Source organism: Capricornis sumatraensis, chromosome 10, assembly GCF_032405125.1.
Source record: "Capricornis sumatraensis isolate serow.1 chromosome 10, serow.2, whole genome shotgun sequence".
NCBI classification, from domain to species: domain Eukaryota; kingdom Metazoa; phylum Chordata; class Mammalia; order Artiodactyla; family Bovidae; genus Capricornis; species Capricornis sumatraensis.
Window position 1 is genome coordinate 102,053,077 of NC_091078.1, and position 23,712 is coordinate 102,076,788.

At 48.6% G+C, this 23,712-nt stretch overlaps 1 protein-coding gene across 2 annotated transcripts in view; it reads right to left on the reverse strand.

Moving 5' to 3' along the window:
- Positions 1–6,280: 6,280 nt before the first annotated feature.
- Positions 6,281–23,712, reverse strand: part of TSEN2 (tRNA splicing endonuclease subunit 2) — a 43,480-nt gene continuing 26,048 nt past the window's right edge. Inside the window, exons 7-13 of one of the 2 annotated variants that reach the window (XR_011145478.1) lie at positions 22,944–22,994; positions 20,529–20,667; positions 13,124–13,160; positions 12,263–12,374; positions 7,855–7,944; positions 6,816–6,948; positions 6,281–6,542 (exon numbers count right to left, since the gene is read on the reverse strand). Coding sequence is in view for 1 of the 2 variants with exons in the window: in XM_068982508.1 (XP_068838609.1) it covers positions 6,889–6,948; positions 7,855–7,944; positions 12,263–12,374; positions 13,124–13,160; positions 20,529–20,667; positions 22,944–22,994 (489 nt within the window). In the remaining variant the exon portion in view is untranslated. Of the gene's footprint in view, positions 6,949–7,854; positions 7,945–12,262; positions 12,375–13,123; positions 13,161–20,528; positions 20,668–22,943; positions 22,995–23,712 lie in introns of both variants that reach the window. The other variant, XM_068982508.1, reaches the window with a different exon arrangement.

A 23,712-nucleotide genomic window follows, 5' to 3' on the forward strand; every position in this document is an offset into this window, starting at 1 on the left:
TCAGCAGAGGCCAGAGGACTGGAAAAGTCACTTTTCATTCCAATACCAAAGAGGGGCAATGCCAAAGAATGTCCCAATTACCGCACAATGTCACGTGCTAGCAAAGTAACGCTCAAAATCCTTCAAGTTAGGCTTCAGCAGCATGTGAACTGAGAACTTCCAGATGTACAAGCTGGATTTAGAAAAGGAAGAGGAACCAGAAGTCAAATCATCAACATTCACTGGATCATGGAGAAAGCAAGGAAACTTAAAAAATATATATATTTGTGGTTCATTGACTACGTTAAAGTCTTTGACTGTGTGGATGACAACAAAGACGGGAACACTTTATCTGCCTCCTGAGAAACCTGTACGCAGGTCAAGAAGCAATGGTTAGAACCAGACATGGAACAATGGACTGGTTCAAAATTGGGAAAGGAGTACGTCAAGGTTGCCTATTGTCATCCTGCTTATTTAACTTATATGCAGAGTACATCATGTGAAATACTGGGCTGGATGAATCACAAGTTGAAATCAAGATTGTCAGGAGAAATATCAACAACCTCAGATAAGCAGATGATACCACTCTAATGGCAGAAAGTGAAGAGGAACTTAAGAAGCCTCTTGATGAAGGTAAAAGAAGGGAGTGGAAAAGCTGACTTGAAACTCAATATTTAAAAAACTAGGATCATGGCATCTGGTCCCATCACTTCATGGCAAACAGCAGGGGGAAAAGTGGCAGCAGCGGCAGATTTTATTTTCTTGGGCTTTAAAGCCACCACGGACTGTGCCTGCAGCCATGAAACTCAAAGGTGCTTGCTCTCTGGAAGAAAAGCTATAACAAACCTAGACAGCATATGAAAAAGTAGAGACATTATTTGCCGACAAAGGTCCATCTTTGGACCATAGTCAAAGCTATGGTTTTTCCAGTGGTCATGTATGGATGTGAGAATTGGACTATAAAGAAAGGTGAGCACTGAAGAATCAATGCTTTTGAACTGTGGTGTTGGAGAACACTCTTGAGAGTCCCTTGGACTGCAAGCAGATCCAACCAGTCAGTCCATCCTAAAGGAGATCAGTCCTGAATATTCATTGGAAGGAGTGGTGCTGAAGCTCCAATACTTTGGCCACTTGATGCAAAGTCCTGACTCACTGGAAAATACTCTGATGCTGGGAAAGGCTGAAGGCGAAAGGAGAGGGGCAGCAGAGGATGAGATGTTTAGATAGCCTCACCGACCCAACGGGCACGAATCTGGGCAAACTCTAGGAGACAGTGGAGGACAGAGGAGCCTGGTGTGCTGCAGTCCACGGGGTCACAAAGAGCTGGACAAGACTTAGTGCATGAACAACAAAGGTATTTAGATCCTAAAGCTTGCTTCTAGAGAGGTACTGGTCAGCGCTCCAGCCCTGGCAACTCCGGTGGGAGAACACGCAGGCAGACCCACATTTGTTACGTTTTCAGGACTGTTCTGTAAGAAACACAAAAGTTGCTACCTAGAGAATGAGGCCGCCGTAAACAACTGTGCCTGCTATTCTGTGCGTTCAAGGGACGATAAAGACCTCAGCAGGTGAAGATGAGAGGAACACTGAGCTTGGAGGGCATGCCCACCTTCCCCCCTTCTGTTCACGCTGTCTCAGGATTCCGCTCCCAGGCCCAGTTCTTCACTCAACTATTAGTAATCATAACAGCGGCATGTGATGAGCGTTCCTGTGCAATTCCGCGGCAGAGCGCACACTCTCTACTCTTCCCTTTCAATCCCGAAGACCGTCCTGTGAGACTGGTGTTTATAGCATGCCAACTGTACAGATGAGAAGGGAAACTGACTTCCCCAAACGCAGTCAGTGGCAAAACCAGGGTTCAGACCAGGCTTGACAGCAAAGCCCGTGTGGTCACCTCCAGCATCCAGCTACCAGAAAGTGACTGGCAGTACGCAGGGTGACCCAGGAAGCTGGGTCAGCGATTTGCCATCGTGAGGGAAGATAAACGAGAAGACGAGGATTCTGCTTTCACCGGCATTCAAATATGAACAGAAGAAACATACTGTGAAACAATTAAATAAGCATCAGCAAATATTAGAAACCCTAATGTCATGCTTCTTTCTCTCAGTGCCATGGGACCCTGATTTTCAAGCAAAGCTTTCAAGACCTCCACTTCCTAGTTTCAGGGCTGCTCTGCACCCCGGAGGTGACTGGCAGCAATCAACTTTGTATTTTTTCTTTCACTCGAAAGTGAAAGCTGCTCAGTCGTGTCCGACTCTTTGCGACCCCATGGATTATACAGCTCATGGGATTCTCCCGCCCAGAATACTGGAGTGGGTAGCCGGTTCCCTTCTCCAGTGGATCTTCCCAACCCAGGGATTGAACCCAGGTCTCCCGTATTGGAGGCGGATTCTTTACCAGCTGAGGCACACAGGCCACAAATCCCCTGCTCACAGAATCGCAGTGTACAGGTTGTACCCCAGTAAAAGTGAAGCTTCAGAACAGCACCAGCAGACGGCAGTATGGCTCAGTTGTGTAGAACTGTGGACGGAGAATCTGTCGTCTCCGTGATCTTACTGGCCAAACGTGAACTGCAGGAGAGTCACTGCTGGCGCCGACTCTGCCCCCGAATGAGTGCCAGCGGTCCCCCAGGGGCCCCCAAGTGCACTCCTTCTGGCAGCACAGCGGTCAGTGTGGCCCTGGGCGCTCGTCTGTCCCCCTCAGCGCTCCTGGGATGACGACAGCCAGGCTCCTGTTTCCAGCAATGCCAGACCGTGCCTGAGAGTCGCTGATTCTTGGGACTAAATGCACCCACATGGAGGTATTTTTCCAAAGCCTCCACAATGTGCTGGATTACTCTTACAACCAGGAAAATCCAATACATATTATAAATGGGAGGTGGGGGATGGAGAGGAGAAACATTTAATTTCTTTTTAGCCTACGTACTTTTCCCACAGGAGAAAATGAAAACCCACATTCAAGGGCTTTTTTTTTTTTTTTTTAAGAGAAAATGAAAATACTTTAACAAAAAAGGTAGAAATAAATGAAGATTGAAAAAAAAGTTTATCAATAAGTAACAGTGAACTTTCAGATCTGCATACTAGGCTCAGAAACTCTGGGAAACCTAACCAGGTTGAGCCTGGCCAACCTGCCTAAAGTGGTATCCTACTCACACTGGTTTAAAGTTATATATTAAACCAATATGAGTGGGAGCAGAGTGTTACATATAAATAGCTTTGTTTTTTTTTTTTAAGAGAACTGAATCTCTTTATGAGGGAACTCTACGACAAGGAAGGCAAAGATGCCGTCATTTCCCCTCACAGTCTGGAGCTGAGATGAGAAAAGGTCAGCTTCTAGAACTGCAGCTAAGAGGATCAACCTATGGTAATCACCATCAACAAGTATTAATAACAGCCGTCACGGATGGGGTGCACTGTGGCTCTAAGGATGCAGCGACCCCCCCACCCCCCAAATGAAATGTCACACCTGCAAAGTGCTGAAGGGTGTCACAGGCCAGGCTCTGAGCTGAACCTTGCACGGATCAACCTGCTGGGATCAGTGACATCATTATTATTTTTGGCCACGGTGTATGGCTTTTGCAGGATCTTAGTTCCCCGACCAGGGACTGAACCTGGGCCCACAATAGTGAAAGCACCAAGTCCTAACCACCGAACTGCCAGGGAATTCCCAGTAACACTGTATCATCATTTTTACTTTGTCTTATTGAGGTGAGATTCGCACCACGTTAATGACATTTAACTTTATTTTTATGTAAAATACAAAGATATAAAAACTCGGAACAATTTAATGGCATTTAGTACATGCACAAAGTCGTACAACCAGCAGCTCTATCTGGTTCTAGAACATTCCATCGCCCCGAAAGGCGAGTCTGTACCCACTAACCAGTTTCTCCCCATCCCCCCTCGCCGTAGACTCTGGTGACCACACCAATCTGAGTTCTGTATGGACGTATCTGCTTGCGTATATGACCGCAATCACACAGTACGTGTGACCTTTTGTGTCGGCTTCTCACTTGGCATAATGTTCCGAGGTCCGTCTGTGTCGGAGTGTGGGTCAGTATTCATTCCTTTTTATGGCTGAACAGTCTGTTCCGCTGTGTGTGTATGCTGGTAACACTAATCCCTCCTAACATATGAAGAAACCAAAGTTAGGGTCTCACAGTCAGTAAGCGGTCGAGTTGGATGCAAACCAGTCAGCGTGATGCCACTGAGCCCGTGCTGGCAGAGGGAAGAGTCAGAAAAGCGATGGGGAGTGAGGATCTGGTGACAGACTCTGGTTTTTAAGCTGGCCTGGAAGGCCTGCGAGATTTAAGAACCACATGAGTCTGATGCTTTGAAGGAGGGGCGGGCAGGCTGCAGCAGCAAACCCCAGAAACTGCTGGAGGGGCTGCACCACAGGGCCAACTGCCTATCTTGACGAAACTCAACTTTTTTTTTTGAAAACAAATGTCACAGCATATGTATGCTCAATTGTGTCCAACTCTTTGAGACCCCATAGACTGTAGCCTGCCAGACTCCTCTATGGGATTCTCCAGGCAAGAATGCTGGAGTGGGTTGCCATTTCCTACTCCAAACAAATGCCATGTTGTACACTTCAGAAGGTAAGAAAGAGGTGTTAGGTCTAATGCTTCCACAGGTAAGCTGATCCTGCTTTCAGCTGGAGACGTCGAGGGTGACGTAAACCAAAACCTCAGCTGGTGTATCTCCTCCAGAGCTGTCTCTAACCTCAGCTGGTGTATCTCCTCCAGAGCTGTCTCTAACCTCAGCTGGTATTATCTCCTCCAGGGCTGTTTCTAACCCCAGCTGGTGTGTCTACTCCAGCGCTGTTGCCGTCTCTAACCTCGGCTGGTGGATCTCCTCCAGAGCTGTCTCTAACCTCAGCTGGAGGATCTCCTCCAGGGCTGTCTCTAACCCCAGCTGGTGTGTCTACTCCAGCGCTGTTGCCGTCTCTAACCTCTGCTGATGTATCTCCTCTAGAGCTGTCTCTAACCTCAGCTGGTATTATCTCCTCCAGGGCTGTTTCTAACCCCAGCTGGTGTGTCTACTCCAGAGCTGTTGCCGTCTCTAACCTCGGATGGTGTATCTCCTGCAGGGCTATATCTAACCTCGGCTGGTGTATCTCCTCCAGGGCCGTCTCTAACCTCAGCTGGTGTATCTCCTTCAGGACTGTCTCTAACCTCGGCTGGTGTATCTCCTCCACAGCTGTCTCTAACCTCGGCTGGTGGGTCTACTCCAGGGCTGTCTCTAACCTCGGCTGGTGTATCATCCTCTGATGCTCAGAGTGCACGGCCGGCTACCCGGTATTCAAACCATACATGATGGGGCAGAATCTTTCCCTCAAGCCTTGTAGGCACCCTTCCGGAGCTTTCAGTACAAGTCGTAACTGTGGTCTTCATGCTTTCCTACACCTTTTCTGGAGCCTTTATTCCAAGGAGTCACCACAATCTTCGAGGCTATTAACTGATGACACAGTATCTGGAGGGCTGAGAGGGTGATGATCCTCTGGAGAAGGATTCACGATGGCAAGAGTGTCTACCATTAAGGCATTCGATCCTGATTAGGCTTGGAAAGAAACGGCCTCACGAAGGATAAATCAAACAGGAAGGAGACGGCTCTGGAAACTTTTTTTGCTGACTTGTCAAGGTTTCAAGAAAGTGATGATTCAAAGCCAAGCCTTCGTCTAAGGGAGCCTGGAGTAAGCAAGGTGGATGATAAAAGTGCTGACCAACTTGTCCTGTTACTAATGAAGAGCAAAGAGTGCTTTCACACTGGGCGTTACTGGTCCGAAGTGGGGAGGGGGTAAACAGAGCTCCATCATCTGGACGCCAAATCTGAAGACGCAGACTTGACCATCTGGCTGCGAGAGCAGGATCGGGAGGACAGAAGCAGCGCGCGGCACACACAGCCTCAAGCAGAACTTCAGTCGCCAGGAGCTCCGACACCAAGGTGGGCGGGAAGCAAACAGGCCTGCCTTGGTTTTCCCATCGCACGGCTTCCAAAGATGGTTTCTAACTGTCTGCTTCCGGGATAGTCAGTGCCAAGGAGAAGCCTGCCCACCAGGGGCGTGGATCTGGGCACTGAATCTCAGACACTGCTCACTCACCCCGACTCACTCCTGGCCCTTGGGTAACACTCTTCATTGTCATCCACACAATTCTGTTTTCCTTTGCTTTTTTTTTAACAAAGTAATTTTACTTACTTCATCCAGTGTGTTTTATGAAATATTAATCGCACTCACCAAACACCTTGATTCATTTTTCTCACCACATATTTTTATTTCGTAACAAGTTCGGTGAAGCAATATACAACCCTCATCCAGCCCGTACATACTGCTGTGTGCGCTACACGATGCGCCCGCCGATGAGGTCACTGAGAAATAACTGAGGTAACTTGTCTTAAAACGCTTCTTATGACACAGCAGTCCTTGGGAGACAGTACATGGAGTTTTCCGTGTTGGGGTAACTGGCTGAAGTTCCTGGAGAGCTGAGACCTGTGGACAGAGCACCCTCCTCCAGGACAGACTCGACGTGGGTTTCAAGAGGCAGGTGCACAGGGCTGAATCGCCTGCAGTGAAACCACCGTTTCAGGTAAAATCAGAGACTAACAGAAGTTCCCTGCTGCTGGGAGAGTCCGGCTCCCAGAACCGCTGAGGCGCCAGGGCGAGAGGCTGGGGGTCGGTGAGTGAGCAATCCAAGGACAGAACCTGTGGTCCCTGCACAGGGCTGATTTCCTCCATGAATTTTAACTTTTAAAATACTAACACTTTCTGGTGCTGGAAGCACCATGCCCTTTACAACTTTTACATTAAGGGGCGATTACCATGAAAGGACTTTTTACCTCGCCTGAATTTGGTTTATGCAGGAAGCTCAGTGGTATCTGCTGGAGAGACTAGAAACTTGAGGCTGAATTGTTAAAGTTCGTCCTGGTCGCTCCTCTCCCGTGAAGAGACCCAACGGCTGAGAATCACCTCCTGGAACCAATCCAAACACAAAGGCGGCTGAATTTTGGAAGCAGAAATACACAAACACGCTAGACACGCGGCATCACAGGGATGTTTCACAGCTGCCTGTCTGTACAGGGATGGCACCTGCTCCTGTGCCTTGCAACTAATCATGGGAGGAACGCGACTGCGGCAACCCCAGCGTGGAAACAGCACCTATGGGCAGAAGCCCGGGATTCTAAGAGCTCCCCTGGCCGCAGCGGTGGTTGTCTGGCGGCACGTTTCAAGAACAGGGAGTGCTGGCGTGAACTTGACGTCTGACACAGAACCGGGTCCGTGATGGCTCTGGTGTGTCTGGGGCAGCACAGAGAAGGCACTCCAGGCTCTGGAGTGGGATTTACTGAAAATCTAACCCCGTGGACACAGAAAGAAAAAACAGCAGGATGAGGCCCTGGAGACGGACTCTGCAGGCCTACAGCAGGGCGTGGGGCGTGGGAACAAGGAGAGACAGAAGTATTAACCAAGACTGGGCGACTGGAGGGTGGACTGGCAGTCCCAGCAGAGAAACACCCTCCAGGAAGATGGGGGAGCCTGAGCCTGGCCCAGGCCCCGGGCCAGACCGGAAGTTCAGGGGGGCAGCAGGCTGTCAGTGACCCTTGTCTTGGGAACTGAGCACCAGGAGAGGCTAGGATGGGCCCCAGGCCGGCAGTGCAGGTGGTTCTGGCCGAGTGCTGGGGACAGAAACCAGAGGGCATCGAGGCCGTGGGGCCATGGGATTGAGGGGAAGCGAGGCTGGGTTCAGTGGGGAAGGGTCTCAGAGGGCGGAGGAGAGGCGCTGATCCTGTCCTGTCTGGGGCCCACACCTTCCAGAGGACAGACACAACGCAACGGGCAGAGCTTTCCAGATGACGTGAACTTGGCTCTGAGTTCACTTACTTGAACTTTAATTTGTTTCATACATTCGGGTGACTCCATGTCCTTGTCGGTCATGGTGGAGGGTTTAATCAAATAGCACAGCATAAGTTCCTAAGAAGACATGGAAAAACAAACTCCGTGTTACACAAAACAGAAATACAAACCCGAGTGCGTGTGCAAGAAACGTGGGCCCCCTCCACCCCCTTGCAACTCACAAGCATGGCGGTCTCCCCTCAGGAATGTAACCGGGCGTTCCAAACCGAAGATCTGCCATCTGGTGATCGCTGACACGGCAGGCGAACGCAAACACAGCACATACACTGACTACAGACGCAGCGTTTAAAGTACTCAACCCTGGGGTCAGACGGACCCCCTAATTCTACAGGACAAAGCCACTTTCACAGGCTAATGCCTCAGCAGCTTAGCCTGCATGCAGGCAGCTGCCGTGGGCTCCCGCTGGCCCCTCCCCAAGGCCGCCTGAGCCTCCAGCAGCGGGACAGGGAGCTCGGAACTACTAACAGAGGGCACCGCATGTTCACTGCTTGTAGTCCGGGTACGGGGTGAGCTGCCCCTCCTATCCTGCCGGGAGCAGGAGGGAGGAGAACACAAGCTGGGAACTCACGGGGCCCTGGGTCTGAATCCGGTTCCGCACACGAGCTGCGAGAGCGCGGATTTATCACCCGACCTCCCTAACACCGACTCCTCGCCCTTCAGATAACAACAGGGTGGTGAGAGAAGACATAAGGTGTTCAGTTAGTCGTCAGTTCAGTCGCTCAGTCGTGTCCGACTCTTTGCGACCCCATGGACTGCAGCAGGCCAGGCCTCCCTGTCCATCACCAACTCCCGGAGTTTACCCAAACTCATATCCATTGAGTCAGTGATGCCACCAACCATCTCATCCTCTGTTGTCCCCTTCTCCTCCTGCCCTCAATCTTTCCCAGCATCAGGGTCTTTTCAAACGAGTCAGCTCTTCGCATCAGGTGGCCAAAGTATTGGAGCTTGAGCTTCAACATCATTCCTTCCAATGAACACTCAGGACTGATTTCCTTTAGGATGGACTGGTTGGATCTCCTTGCAGTCCAAGGGACTCTCAAGAGTCTTCTCCAACACTACAGTTCAAAAGCATCAATTCTTTGGCACTCAGCTTTCTTTACAGTTCAACTCTCACATCCATACATGACCACAGGAAAAACCATAGCCTTGACTAGACAGACCTCTGTTGGCAAAGTAATGTCTCTGCATTTTAATACACTGTCAAGGTTGGTCATAACTTTCCTTCCAAGGAGTAAGCGTCTTTTAATTTCATGGCTGCAATCACCATCTGCAGTATTTTTGGAGCCCCTCAAATAAAGTCTGACACTGTTTCCCCATCTATTTGCCATGAAGTGATGGGACCAGATGCCATGATCTTAGTTTTCTGAATGTTGAGCTTTAAGCCAACTTTTTCACTCTCCTCTTTCACTTTCATCAAGAGGCTTTTTAGTTCCTCTTCACTTTCTGCCATAAGGGTGGTGTCATCTGCATATCTGAGGTTGTTGATATTTCTCCCAGCAATCTTGATTCCAGCTTGTGCTTCTTCCAGCCCAGCATTTCTCATGATGTACTTTGTATAGAAGTTAAATAAGCAGGGTGACAATATACAGCCTTGATGTACTCCTTTCCCTATTTGGAACCAGTCTGTTGTCCCATGTCCAGTTCTAACTATTGCTTCCTGACCTGCATACAGATTTCTCAAGAGGCAGGTCAGGTGGTCTGGTATTCCCATCTCTTTCAGAATTTTCCAGAGTTTATTGTGATCCACACAGTCAAAAGCTTTGGCATAGTCAATAAAGCCGAAATAGATGTTTTTCTGAACTCTCTTGCTTTTTCCATGATCCAGCAGATGTTGGCAATTTGATCTCTGGTTCCTCTGCCTTTTCTAAAACCAGCTTGAACATCTGGAAGTTCATGGTTCACATATTGCTGAAGACTGGCTTGGAGAATTTTGAGCATTACTTTGCTAGTGTGTGAGATGAGTGCAGTTTGGTGGTAGTTTGAGCATTCTTTGGCATTGCCTTTCTTTGGGATTGGAATGAAAATTGACCTTTTCCAGTCCTGTGGCTACTGCTGAGTTTTCCAAATTTGCTGCATACTGAGTGCAGCACTTTCACAGCATCATCTTTCAGGATTTGAAACAGCTCAACTGGAATTCCATCACCTCCACGAGCTTTGTTCGTAGTGATGCTTCCTAAGGCCCACTTGACTTCACATTCCAGGATGTCTGGCTCTAGGTGAGTGATCACACCACCATGATTATCTGGGTCGTGAAGATCTATTTTGTACATATCTTCTCTGTATTCTTGCCACCTCTTCTTAGTATCTTCTGCTTCTGTTAGGTCCATACCATTTCTCTCCTTTATTGAGCCCGTTTTCCCATGAAATGTTCCCTTTGGTATCTCTAATTTTCTTAAAGAGATCTCCAGTCTTTCCCATTCTATTGTTTTCCCTCTATTTCTTTGCACTGATCACTGAGGAAGGCTTTCTTATCTCTCCTTGCTATTCTTTGGAACTCTGCATTCAAATGGGTATATCTTTCCTTTTCACTTCTCTTCTTTTCACAGGTTTTTGTAAGGCCTCCTCAGACAGCCATTTTGCTTTTTTGTATTTCTTTTTCTTGGGGATGGGATGGTCTTGATCCCTGTCTCCTGTACAATGTCACGAACCTCTGTCCATAGTTCATCAGGCACTCTATCAGATCTAGTCCCTTAAATCTACTTCTCACTTCCACTGTATAATTGTAAGGGATTTGATTTAGGTCATACCTGAATGGTCTGGTGGTTTTCCCTACTTTCTTCAATTTAAGCCTGAATTTTGGGATAATGAGCTGATGATCTGAGCCACAGTCAGCTTCCAGGCTTCACTGACTGTATAGAGCTTCTCCATCTTTGTTTGGCTGCAAAGAATATAATCAATATGATTTTGGTGTTGACCATCTGGTGATGTCCATGTGTAGAGTCTTCTCTTGTTTTGTTGGAAGAAGGTGTTTGCTATGACCAGTGCGTTCTTTGCCCTGCTTCATTCTGTACTCCAAGGTCAAATTTGCCTGTTACTCCAGGTGTTTCTTGACTTCTTACTTTTGCATTTCAGCCCCCTATAATGAAAAGGACATCTTTTGGGGGTATTTGTTAGTTCTAGAAGGTCTTGTAGGTCTTCACAGAAACGTTCAACTTCAGCCTCTTCAGCATTACTGTTGGGGGCATAGACTTGGATTACCATGATAGTGAATGGTTTGCCTTGGACAAACCAACAGAGATCATTCTGTCGTTTTTGAGAGCACACCCAAGTACTGCATTTCAGACTCTTCTGTTGGCTCTGATGTAGTAGTCCTTTTCTTCTAAGGGATTCTTGCCCGCAGTAGTAGATATAATGATCATCTGAATTAAATTCACACATTCCAGTCCATTTTAGTTCACTGATTCCTAAAATGTCGACATTCACTCTTACCATCTCCTGTTTGACGACTTCCAATTTCCCTTGATTCATGGACCTAACATTCCAGGTTCCTATGCAATATTGCTCTTTACAGTATTCGACCTTGCTTCTCTCTCCAGTCACATCCACAGCTGGGTGTTGTTTTTGCTTTGGCTCCATATCTGTATTCTTTCTGGAGTTATTTCTCCACTGATCTCCAGTAGCATACTGGGCACCTACCGACCTGGGGAGTTCATCTTTCAGCGTCATATCTTCATGCCTTTTCATACTGTTAATGGGGTTCTCAAGGCAAGAATACTGAAGTGGTTTGCCAGGCCCTTCTCCAGTGGACCACATTTTGTCAGAACTCTCCACCGTGACCCGTCCGTCTTGGGTGGTCCTACACGCATGGCTCACACTTTCACCGAGTTAGACAAGGCTGTGGTCCATGTGATCAGATTGGCTAGTTTCCTATGACTGTGGTTTCAGTCTGTGTGCCCTCTGATAGAGAAGGATAAGAGGGTTATGGAAGCTCCCTGATGGGAGAGACTGACTGAGGGGGAAACTGGGTCTTATTCTTACAGGCAGGTCATCAGGGGTGTTCAGTGATAAGTATTAATTCCCTTTCTTTCTCTGAGAGACCTGCTACCTGTGAAAACGAACGTGTCCATGTTTTCTGAGTCATCTGTGAATGCGTATGGGTGGATTCTGAGCACGTGCTGGTGGGTCCTGCCCCCGGGAAGGAAGGTAAGGCTCACTGACACCCATGCCCACGGGGAACCTTGGGGCTCAGTCCCTGGAGCTGTGCACCCGCTGGTGGGGGCAGAGGGGAGGGCATGAGAGGAGGGCCAGCTTCCAGAGCTCCTCTGGCACAAATGTTCTGCGGTGCCCACAGATGACTTTCATGCTTCCGAAACATTTAATATGAAGATTCAACCGTTTAAGTGACATGTGAACCCCAAAGCTGATGCTCTGTTACCTTGGAGACACTGACTGAAACTCTGCTCAAGGCAGCCAGGGATCTCCAGCTGAGAGGTCTGCGAGGAGCACCCTGGAAATGGTCGTCCACCAGCTCCACGATGACGGAGTAACTATAAAACACAGTAGGGGCATTCCAGAAATGAAAAGCATGATGTCAACCCATCTAAAAAGACTGCTGTCCCACCAAGAACGACAATGCAGAAGACAGAAGCATACCTCATCTGGTCCTGAATTCCCCTAAACTATGCCTGGGAAAATATTTTACTGAAAAACTCATACTTTACATTACAGCCAGCCTGATTTCAGCAATTACAGGCAGGGAACAGGAATCTCTCTCCCAACATGAAAGCTGTGAATTCACTCACCTGTTTAGATAATAACACTCACTGATATGAAGATGAACAATTATTCTACATTAGTAACTACACAGATTAACTCAACGTTTACTATTCTGACCTATTTGTTTTATAGCATAAGGACATTAATGTACAAGGTACAGACATATAGTGCTGATTCCTGTTAGGCCAGGAGGAATCGTGTGCCTCTGAAAATTAAACTGGACCTCAGAAATTTCCTCCTGTCCCTTTAAGTCATTACCTTATTTAAAAATCTCTCCATTAAATCAGGAGCTGGGGATGTACACACACCCACTGCTCTGTACAAGACAGATAATGGACAAGGACCTACTGTATAGCACAAGGAATTCTACTCAATATTCTGTGATAACCTATACGAAAAAAGAATCTAAAAAGTAAAGAATATATGTGTATGCATGTCAATCGCTTTGCTGTACACCTGAAACCAACACAACATTGTAAATCAACTGCACTCCAACTGAAAAAGAAAAATCACTCCAAACCTTGCATGGTAAAACGGAGGGCCTTTTCGATACAGCACTGCAAAGGAAAAAGAAAACGTATGACCACTCGAAATCAAACTCTCACTTTATTACTTGATGAAGTGCTCTCTATCCTCAAAGGGACACGAACACCCGGTGCTCCGCACATGGGTGATCTGCAGCACTCCGTCGGGTCTAGTTTCAAAACCCAAACTGTTTTTTCCCCAGAACAGAATGCACTTAGCAAAGCAAATCTGTTGTTGAGACCCTAACGCCCTCGTCCCACCCGCACCCCACAAATGAAACCCAAATTCAAGCAAGATCGGGCGCAGCCATCTGCCCACCAAACCCGTCTGCTCCTTCTCCAGGCAGGTGAGAGACCCGTCTCAGCCTCCCGAGCACCGGCCAGGCGTGACTGGGCGTCATGGGCCCTTCCGGGCTGGCCTTGAAGCCCTCACAGACACCAACCTGTGCCTGTCGCTTTCTGAAGCCACGTGAAGCCCGTGGGGCCACATGAAGAAGCCAGGCTCCTGCAGCCCCTTTGGGAGTTGGTCCAACCACCATCTGGATACCAGCTTTGGATTTCACAGAAACAGAATTAACTTCAAGTGTTCGCTAAGCCCCTGAAATTTGGGGCAACCATAGCTGCAGGCATTACTTTAACTAACACAGTTATATCCGTGAGCTCTTGGATAAACCAAGGCAGAAAAGCTTTGTTTCCTTGAGGAACTGGTAGAACTTTTCCTTCTGGGCCACATCGATCCTGTAGTTAATCACGTTTCCCTTTGGCTCCAGCACCATGAGGTCAGAACGGGTCGAAGACCCTACTGATGATACAGCAACCCTCCACCTCTACTTCCCATGGCTGTGTTTCCTTACTATGAACAGAATTCCTATTTAAATCGTATTTAAATTATTCGGCAAGTCAGCTCAAATTCACTGGGTAAGGGTCCAAACAGAAGTAAATATCTAAACACCCATTTCTCAGCTTCTGGGCTGTGGTGCAGTGGAAGGAGACCCCCCACCAGGATGAGGCTGAATTCCGGGCTCTGCTTCATTCAGATCTCTGCCACTCCCAGTTGTGGGGCTCTAAGCACGTCATTAACTTCTCTGAGCCTCGGTCCCCTAACCCATTAAATGAAGACATGAAGGGAAATTACGATCTCCTCCAGTTCTCAAATGCCATTATCTCTGATCAATTACACACCCTTCATGGATGAGACTCAACTGGAAGATGACACAGCTTGAAAGAAAGTCTGACCCCCCACTTCAGGCCCTCGGATGCCTGACTATGATGGAGGTACATCTCAGGGGTTAGAAGCATGAACACAGCATCAGTCAGACCCCTGTTCAAGGCTCAGCAGTGCCAAGACCACACAATGACACCCGTGTTCCAATCTGCTTATGGGAATCGGGGAAAATAATGTAGGTGGAGGTGCTCGAAGGTTACCTGTGATAACAGTCATTACCATAGTAACAGTGCACCCAGAGCGAAAAAAGGAGAGAGTTTTACAGAAATGCCTCCAAGTGGAAAAGATGAAAACTCAGTCTAAGGGATACTGGGTATTTAAAATAAAGTCTGAAGGGACAGAGAGAAGAGAGGGTGTGACGTGTGGAATGAATGGTGGAGTGCAGTAACTGGTGAAAATGGTGGCGAGTGCAATAATTAATTCGGGGAACCACTGTAACTACCGGGGTACCAGATGGTCAGTCTCACTCTACAAACACCTGTGAACTACAAAAGGAAAAATGCAGATGTCTGACAACAACCAACTTAGCAAAAGAACAGCTTCACCAGCAGCAGGACAACCTGATATCATCCACTCCTGGACGCGGCCCTGAAGGACACACATCACCCGCGCCGGCTGAAAACTGGTGAGCCTAGCCTAACCGTGAGGAAGTGATCACACCTGCCCAGACTGTGGGACATCCTACAGGACTTCGCACGAGTCCCCGTCACAGGAAACCAACAGGTGGAGGGGCTCTTAGATGAAGAGGGCTGCAGTGCTGGCTGAGTGGCGGCCCCCAAAGACACGTCTGCATCCCAATCCCGTGAACGTGACCGTGCTGGGAAGAAGGAACTTTGCAGAGACTGAAGCGACGCAGCCGCGGCCAAGGAACGCCTGGCGCCACCGGAACCTGGACGAGGGGAGGGGCGGAGGGAGCGTGGCCCCGCCCACACCATGGTTTGAGGCTCCCGCCTCCGGACCTTCTGTGGCTTTATGGGCCCCAGTTTGTTGTCATTTCTCATAGCCTCCCTAGGAAACTATAAGATGGATAAATGTTCCGTGTGATAAATGAACCTCGAGTGGAGCCTGTCAAAAAAAAAAAAAAATGAGAATCCGAACAGCCACAAAAGACACTGCGGGAACAAGCAGGAAACTGAAAAGACGGACTGAAAACTTAGATGATGCTAATGAATAACTCCAATTTCTCTTAGGTATCATACGGTGTTATAAAATGGCAACCCACTCCAGTATTCATGCCTGGAAAATCCCATGGATGGAGGAGCCTGGTAGGCTACAGTCCATGGGGTCACAGAGTCGGACACGACTGAGCGACTTCACTTTCATAATTATGGAGGAGAATCTTCTTAGGAGCTGTGTCCAAAACCACTTATGAATTAATAGGGATTAGATGTACAAATGTGGACGACGTTAACAAAAACACATAGTCGGTAGGAAAAACAAGCTTAGGGTGGCTTAGGACAGGACTGGAGAAGAGATGGGATGAAGGCACTCCTCCCTGCTGGGTGAGGGCACGGGGCCCCTGATGCCTCTCCCTGGGGCAGAGCCAGTCGCCAGCTCTCCACGACGCGTGATGGTTCTCTGGGCTCTGGACATCCTGTCTCTGCGGGCTTCCCACGACTCCCATTTTTCGTCCGATTTGCAACTTCTAATTTGCAGGGAGCTGTGAAATCACGTGGCCAGTCAATGGGAATCCACAACGGAAATGGGTGGGGAGGAGGCTCAGGAGTGACTAGAAGTCTGGGCTAAGGCCTCCAGCAACTGCATGTCTAGGACAAAAACAAAAGTCCTGGAGCTGGGTTTTGGCTTTCTGGCTGGCAACACTACTTAGCCATGGTGGGAACTACATGGAGCTGAGACACAAAGAGCCCTAATCTCTGTACTTACCAACTGTGGTTAAAACTCAGCATTAAAAAAAACTAAGATCAAGGCATCTGGTCCCATCATTTCATGGCAAATAGAAAGGGAAAAAGTGGAAACAGTGATAGATTTTATTTTCTTGGGCTCCAAAAATCACTGTAGACAGTGACTACAGCCATGAAATTAAAAGATGCTTGCTTCTTGGAAGAAAAGCTATGATAAACCTAGACAGCATATTAAAAAGCAGAGACATCACTTTGCCAACAAAGGTCCATCTAGTCAAAGCTATGGCTTTTCCAGTAGTCATGTATGGATGTGAGAGTCAGACCTTAAGGAAGGCCAAACATCGAAGAATTGCTGCTTTTGAACCATAGTTCTGGAGAACCAAGACTCTTGTCCTTTGGACTGCAAGGAGATCAAACAAGCCAACCCTAAAAGAAATCAACCCTAAATATTCATTGAAGGACTGATTCATTTAAACACTTTGGCCATCCGATGTGAAGAGCCTACTCATTAGAAAAGACCCTGATGCTGGGAAAGACTGAAGGCAGGAGGAGAAGGGGGCAACAGAGGATGAGACAGTTGGATGGCATCACTGACTCAATGGACATGAATGTGAGGAAACTCTGGGAGATACTAAACGACAGGGAAGCCTGGCGTGCTGCAGTCCACGGTGTCGCAAAGCACTGGACACGACTGAATGACTGAACGACAACAACCAGCTGTGGGACCCTTGGTATCTGCCCTGACCCTCTGACACCTCAATTGCCTCGGCTGTAGGAGGAGGTGAGCGCCACAAGCCTCATGGAGCGTGAAGATGAAATAAGATGGGAAGGGAAAGGCAACAGGCAAGCTGACGGTGCCCAGAGGAGCCGGCAGCCAAGGGGGCTTTGCGGGGGGATGGGGGTGTGCGTAAGCAAGGGCTCTCGCGTGGTTCCTGGCCTGGTTGTCTGCTGTGGGCATTCACGGTCAAGCGGCTGGGCAGCTGCGCCTGACCTGAGATCCCGCTGCCCGTTCAGCACGTGCCGCTGCTGGAGTGAAACTGGACTCACAGGACTTAGTCCAGGGAAGAGTCTCCCTGATAAGACGTGAGTTTCACAGCGGCCCTCTGTCGTGAGTCACTGCCTCTGTGAGCAGGAACAACTGTGAAGGGAGCGTGTCCTTGGTGGTACTTGTGCCGGCAGCTCTAGTGTGTGTGTGGTCGCACTGCCGGCCTTCCAAATGAAACCGGCAGCGCTGGACATGGGAAGCACCCTGCCGCTGCGCCTGGGGCGGGGGCCACGCCCCTCACCGCAGGCCAGCACAGCTCCCGGACTCTGGCCGGAGGACCCCCTTCGCGGTGCTGCTGGGCCAGGACCTGGGCTCACAGTAACCACACGAGCGCCTCCAAGTGCATAAAACACCCCCCAGCAGGGCAAAGGCCTTGCGGAGCTGGGAAACCGCAGTGGATGGATTTCCTTCCTTTTTAAAAAGTCTGTCCATCTGTCCACCCTTTCATCAATCCTTACAAGGCTGTTTATTTTTAAACGAGGAAAGTTCTCTCTACTCACCCTCCACAAAGACGACTCGACTACTGAAAGCACATGTGATGAGGTATGCTTACACCGCATTCAACAGAGGTCCCGCCCCTGCAACTTTCTGTTTTTACTTTTTTTTATAAAGATGTTGCTTTATAAATATGTTATCCATGTTACATGATGAGTGACTGGAAGCTGAACGGCATAGTAACCTTCCTGAGGTCATACAGGCAGCAAGACACTGAGCTGGCTGCGAGCCCCAAAGGGCTCTCTCCGTCACCCCCACCGCCTCTGACTGCGTCACTGTGGCCTTGTTGGCTGGGAAACCCCGCTCACATTTCACCCATTCACTGAGCGCACTGGCCAAGGCCTGCTGAGCGTGGGGCCTGGGCGGCTGCTCTTCCCCGGGGAGGAGGAAGGCAGGGGGGAGCCGGTGATGGCTGGCCACAGGCTCCCCTCATTTAAGTGCCACGACCTGTGGGTGACTCTGCAAGCTAAGCTCGACATCATCCTGATCATTCACGTGGTGACCCAGAGTTAGGACATCTGTACCTGAAACCCAGGCCCAGAAGAAACAACAGGAGCCTTTATCTTGGAGGGGTGGTGGGCACTCCTTAAGCTTTATATATATTGCTGACCCACTTTGAGAATTTAATGAAAGCAGAAGGGGGTGGCAGAGGATGGGATGGCTAGACTGCTTCACTGACTCAAGGGACATGAATCTGAGCAGATTCCAGGATAGTGGACGACAGGGGAACCTGGCGGGCTACAGTCCGTGGGAGCACAGAGTCGGACATGACTTGAGAGACTGAACGACAACAACCCATTCTTGACACGGGAAAATGCACCCGTTTACAAACACGCAATTCTGAATAAAATTCTGGGGGGGGGGGATGCCTAGTACCCCTTGAAAATCATCCTATGATTCTAGGTTAAGCACACTTGATTTTAGAGCACTTAAGGATTTAAAAGACTGAACTGCCTTTCTTTGCGCATTAACAAGGAAAGGCTCAAAAACACACGGAATAGTACATGATCGAGCCTGTAGACCTTGGGGGCCATGATGTCATAGGAGTCCTCTCAAACACCTCGACATCTTTGTTTGCTCCTCACGTGCAATCCTCAAGAGCTCTCAGGAAGCACCCACTGGGTGGATGCGGCGAAGTTTTAGGGGCTTATCGGGAGCAGCAGTGCTGGAGGGCAGCGGCCCCCAAACGTTCTGGCACCACGGGCTGGTTCCGTGGAGGACAGTTTTCCCATGGACCGGTGGGGTCTGGGGATGACTCATGTGCATCACGTCTTTCTATTATCATTACATCGGCTCCACCTCAGATCGCCAGGCATTCGATCCTGGAGGCTGGGGACCCCTGCAGTAGCGGATCCCAAGAAACTTTGCCCACTTGCCCAGGCCTAGTGATGCAACCACCCCCCGGCAAGAGTGTACCTTTAGGCTCTCCTGGGCTCCAGAATCGCCCATCTTTGCAGTATCTTCCCCCTCTTCCCCCCGCTCCCAGTTGACTTACTATGTCCAAAACACAAATCCAAGAATCTAGGCATGACCCTGAATTCCTCTCCTCCCCCAGACGCTGCTTCCTATTCCATCTGCGAGGCTGGTCAGGTCAGCTTCCCTGACTCCTCTCTCTGCTTCCACTTTTTGCTCCCCTCATCCCACCCTAACCCCACCATCTATTAGTAAGAAAGCAAAGGTCCTACTGAATCGAGTTGTTAAATATAAGTCACTCCTTTGCTTGAGAGCCCCTCAGACTTCCAACAGGCAGAATAACCTCCCAAGTCTGTGCCAGGGCCCACGTGATCTCCCCCAGCCTGACTCTCCCCGGGGAAGGACCTCTGCAAAGCGTTACTCCTCTGGGCCCCAGGGGTTCTTCCTCACACTCTCAGGGGACCTGTTCCCTCACCGGGGTTGCACTTGAGCTGTTGGTGTTTGGGGCACATCTTTTCAGAGTCTTCCCCTACGCATCCCCCTTCCTTCTGCCGTCACTCTATCCCACTTTCTTTTTCTCAGTGCCCACAGTGCGTATTTGCGTGGCTGCTTGCTCGTCCCCTCCCAGCGCGTAAGGAGCGAGCCCACCCAGGCAGCCTGCCTGTCATGTTCAGCCTTGTGTTCCTGGCGCCTAAGGAGACCTGGCTCACACAAGGCCCTCAGCGATATTCTGGTGAGTGCGGTGCTTGCAGGGCCCCGACTCCTTCCTTGACGTCAAGAGCAGGAAGGCAGTGCCATATGCAAGTTTCTAGGAGCCTGGGTTCCAGCATTCAGAGTGTAGCGCTCTGACACTCGCCCTGGAAACTTTTAGGGGCAGGTGACCCTTTCTATCACAACTGCAGTCTCCTTATCAGAGAAATGAGACTGAGCACCAGTCTCGTAGAACTGCTGTTAGGATTAAATGAGGTCATGAATGTCGAATGCCTGGCACTAAGCGAGGGCTCAAGAGATGATCGCTGTCACTATCATCACCGGTACACCATGATTATTAATGGTGACTGCACAGGATTTGCCAAACGAAACTCTCCCAGAAGACAAGGGACCGCCCTTCATCACAGGATCACAAACTAATGAGAGGTGGTGGGGGGCAGGGGGGCTGTGGACTCTTTTAAGATCTCAGAGCAGACAAGAGGGAAAAACATACCCTCCACCCTCACCCAAACATTCTTATCTAAGCCAGGAGGAGGACAGCATCTCAGGAAAAAATAGCAACCACACATAACCAATTCCATATTCACCCCAGGATCTGACCTGGACCCTAATCCTGATTCGTGCGCCTGCGAGGCCAAGAAATCACTTACGCAAATCTGTTCCGTACTTAAGTCCGGGCTTGGGCACCCAGCCCTTGCTGCGGAAGTGATGGTATGCCATGTAGGTCGTCCTGAATGTGGGCTGAACTGTGGTGAAAGCGTTCCAGAGCTTCATGATCGTTAGAGGCTCCTACGGTTGGGGGGAGAAGACCAGGTATTACTACGTGTGTACCCACGGGCACCCAGCCAGCGAATCAACATCTCTACCAAATGTGAGCTGAAGGTGGTGCCCACGATGAAGGGTTTTAGCTGGAAGATACAGGCCCGCGATGTCCAGTGTGGCGGCCGCCAGCCACTCCCCTGAACTGTGATAAACACACACTGAGTTTCAAAGACTTCGTACGCAAAAGAGAACGCAAACTTGTATGCAAAGGAGAAGCAGTTTTAAATATGCTGGGTTACGACTATCTCAGTAGTTTTAAATATGTTCGGTTAAATAAACTATGTAAATCAATTTCAGCTGACTAAAAACAATAAAAACCTTTTGAATGTGGCTACTAGAAAATTAAAAATTATGCATGAGGCTCTCGTGTGAGGCTCCTATCATATTTCTACTGGACAGCAAAGTCACAGAGGACCTGGGCGAAGCTCCCCCAAGACAGCCACTCTGGAGACAGGGAGCAGCCAAGTGAGGGCGGGGAGGGCAGTGGACAGGGTGGTGGGAGAGAACAGCCCAGGCAGAGGAACGCGGGTGGGCCAGGGGGCCACCAAAGACGAGGGCGCATGTTCCAGCATGTACAGACCCTGATGGGTAGCTACAGTATGGTGGGCCACGTTCAGAAATGCAAAAAGTTAATTCTGTAAAAGCCTTAAAAGAAAAGATACTCCATTTAGTCACTGAAGCTAGGTAATTAATCCCATAGCACAAATTAATAATCCAACTGCTTGTTTCTAAGGTCGGACTTGAAGACACCACGGCTCAGATAACATTCTCACGTGTCAATTCAAAACCACCACACAAAGCACCAGGGAAGTGTGGAAAGCTTCCTGCTCCATTTCGGCCTTGAGTAAAAGGGACCATTCTTTACTTGGTTCACGGCTCCGTCACTCAATAAGACCTGCTCAGTTTGTCTCAGCCTAAGATCTTAACACTATAAATATGAGCTCGAGTTGAGACTTTTTTTCTTCTTTAAAAAAACAAAAAAAAAACACAAACCCCCAAAACAGTTGTTCCTACAATGGAAACTCCGTATGTGTGTGGTCTTCAAATCCATCCCCCCACAAAACAAGCAAGAGTCTGGTAGAGAAGGCTGGACTCTGACTTGGACAGCCCACTGCGTTTCAGAGTCTGAGGATGCTACAGGGCAGCTGGCACGTCCTGACAAGTGTCGGCGAGGGCCCAGGGGAGGACACAGGGCAGGGTGAGAAGGGCTGCTACCTGAGAAAATTAGTAACCCGCCAGCCACACACCTGTTCCCAAGCCACGGGAATACTCTGAAAAAGATTTACGGGGTTAGAATCTGCTGAATGATGTGACATGTGCTCCCAAGGACAGAATAAAATACACGTTCTCCCGGCTTCCCTGGTGGCTTAGATGGTAAAGCGTCTGTCTACAGTGCGGGAGATCCGGGTTCAATCCCTGGGCAGGGAAGATCCCCTGGATAAGGCAATGGCAACCCACTCCAGTATTCTTGCCTGGAAAATGTCATGGACGGAGGAGCCGGTCGCAAAGAGTTGGACACAACTGAGCAACTTCACTTCACTCCTGCTGTCTGATGTTCTGCTTAGCTTTTTCACCTTGATTTTAACTTCGTTTGAGTTTTCCTGAAGAGGTATTGTATTCACAAGGTCCAAAATTCAAAAAGTACAGACGGGTGCAGTGAACTCTCACCTCCCACCGCCCCCAGCTCCTTCACTGGAAACGGGATTAATGATCTTCCAAGGGCAGCAGGCTACAGCACAAAATTGTGGGCCTCGGAGCTGCCCTGGCATCAGTTCAAATGCTAATTCTAACCAGACCAGCTGCGTGACCCTGTGGGTGGCTCGTTTCCTGCGCCTCAGTTACCTCATCTGTAAAACTCTTCACGCGCGGGGCTAAGGCCCAGAAGTACCGCATGCAAGGTACCTGACTCACAACCTTCACTGAACTGGGTGCTAAACACAGGTGGTTTTCATTTCTGCTGTTAATTTTCAGTACTATTCTTACAGATTTCCTGATCATCAGATAAAGACACTGCTCTTCTCCTAGGATCTGGGAATGAAATTTAGTCTCAAAGGGTCAAAGTTGGCTTTTTTGCCTGAACAGTCCCAATTCAGGATCCAAAGACTAAACTTAGAGAAAAAAAATTCAAGTCCAGTTTTATCCAGTGAAAGTAGATACACTTGGAGTAAAGCAATATGAAAAGTATTACAACGTGCTTTTGAGATCAGGGATTTTAAGTGGATTGTGTGAATAAAACACCTTACCTTTTCATAGTAAATACTCAGACATCCCAGAGCATAGACCAGGAAGAAGGCCTAAAAACAGGACAAGGAGAAAATGCTCATCAGAAACTGTTCCTTGTTCTCGACAAACTATTTCACAGATTGAATTCTTTTTGCCTTAAGTATCAATGAATGTCCTTTGCACCATCCAATTGGTCATGCACTTTTAAAAAATATATGGTTCATTCAGATTTCAAGGGGGTAAAATAGGAATGTCACAGGATACTTTAGAATCAGTGGGAAGAAAAACACTTTTATGAAATTTTCCATGTATTTTCTCTTTTAAAAAACCACAAAGTTAAACTGAAAAATGACATAAAGAGCAATAACAGTAGAAACTTTTGCTCACTAGATTTTCCTCTGTAAAATAACCAGGAAAAAAAAATTGTAGAAGAAAAACAAAGAAATTTGTGGAAAGTGAGCAACACAGACTTGGGTTGACTCATAATCAAATGAGTTTCTTGGTCACTTGCTGTAAAGTGATTTCCTAACAAGTAAACCCCATCTTTCCATTAACCTCATCATATGACACCATGTTTCCCTCACATGGGGATACAAGGGGGAAACGGCAAAGTCAGGCTCAGTTGGGTAAGATCACTCTGACGTGGAAATAAAAATAACCTTCTGACAAAACCAAAAGGATGCCTAGCACTGACATGAGGAAACAGGCCCTGCTATTTGCTCTGTCTGTAGAAGGGGGCTGGGATCTGAGTTTACATATGAAAGACTCAGGTGAGGCTGGTCTGCAGTA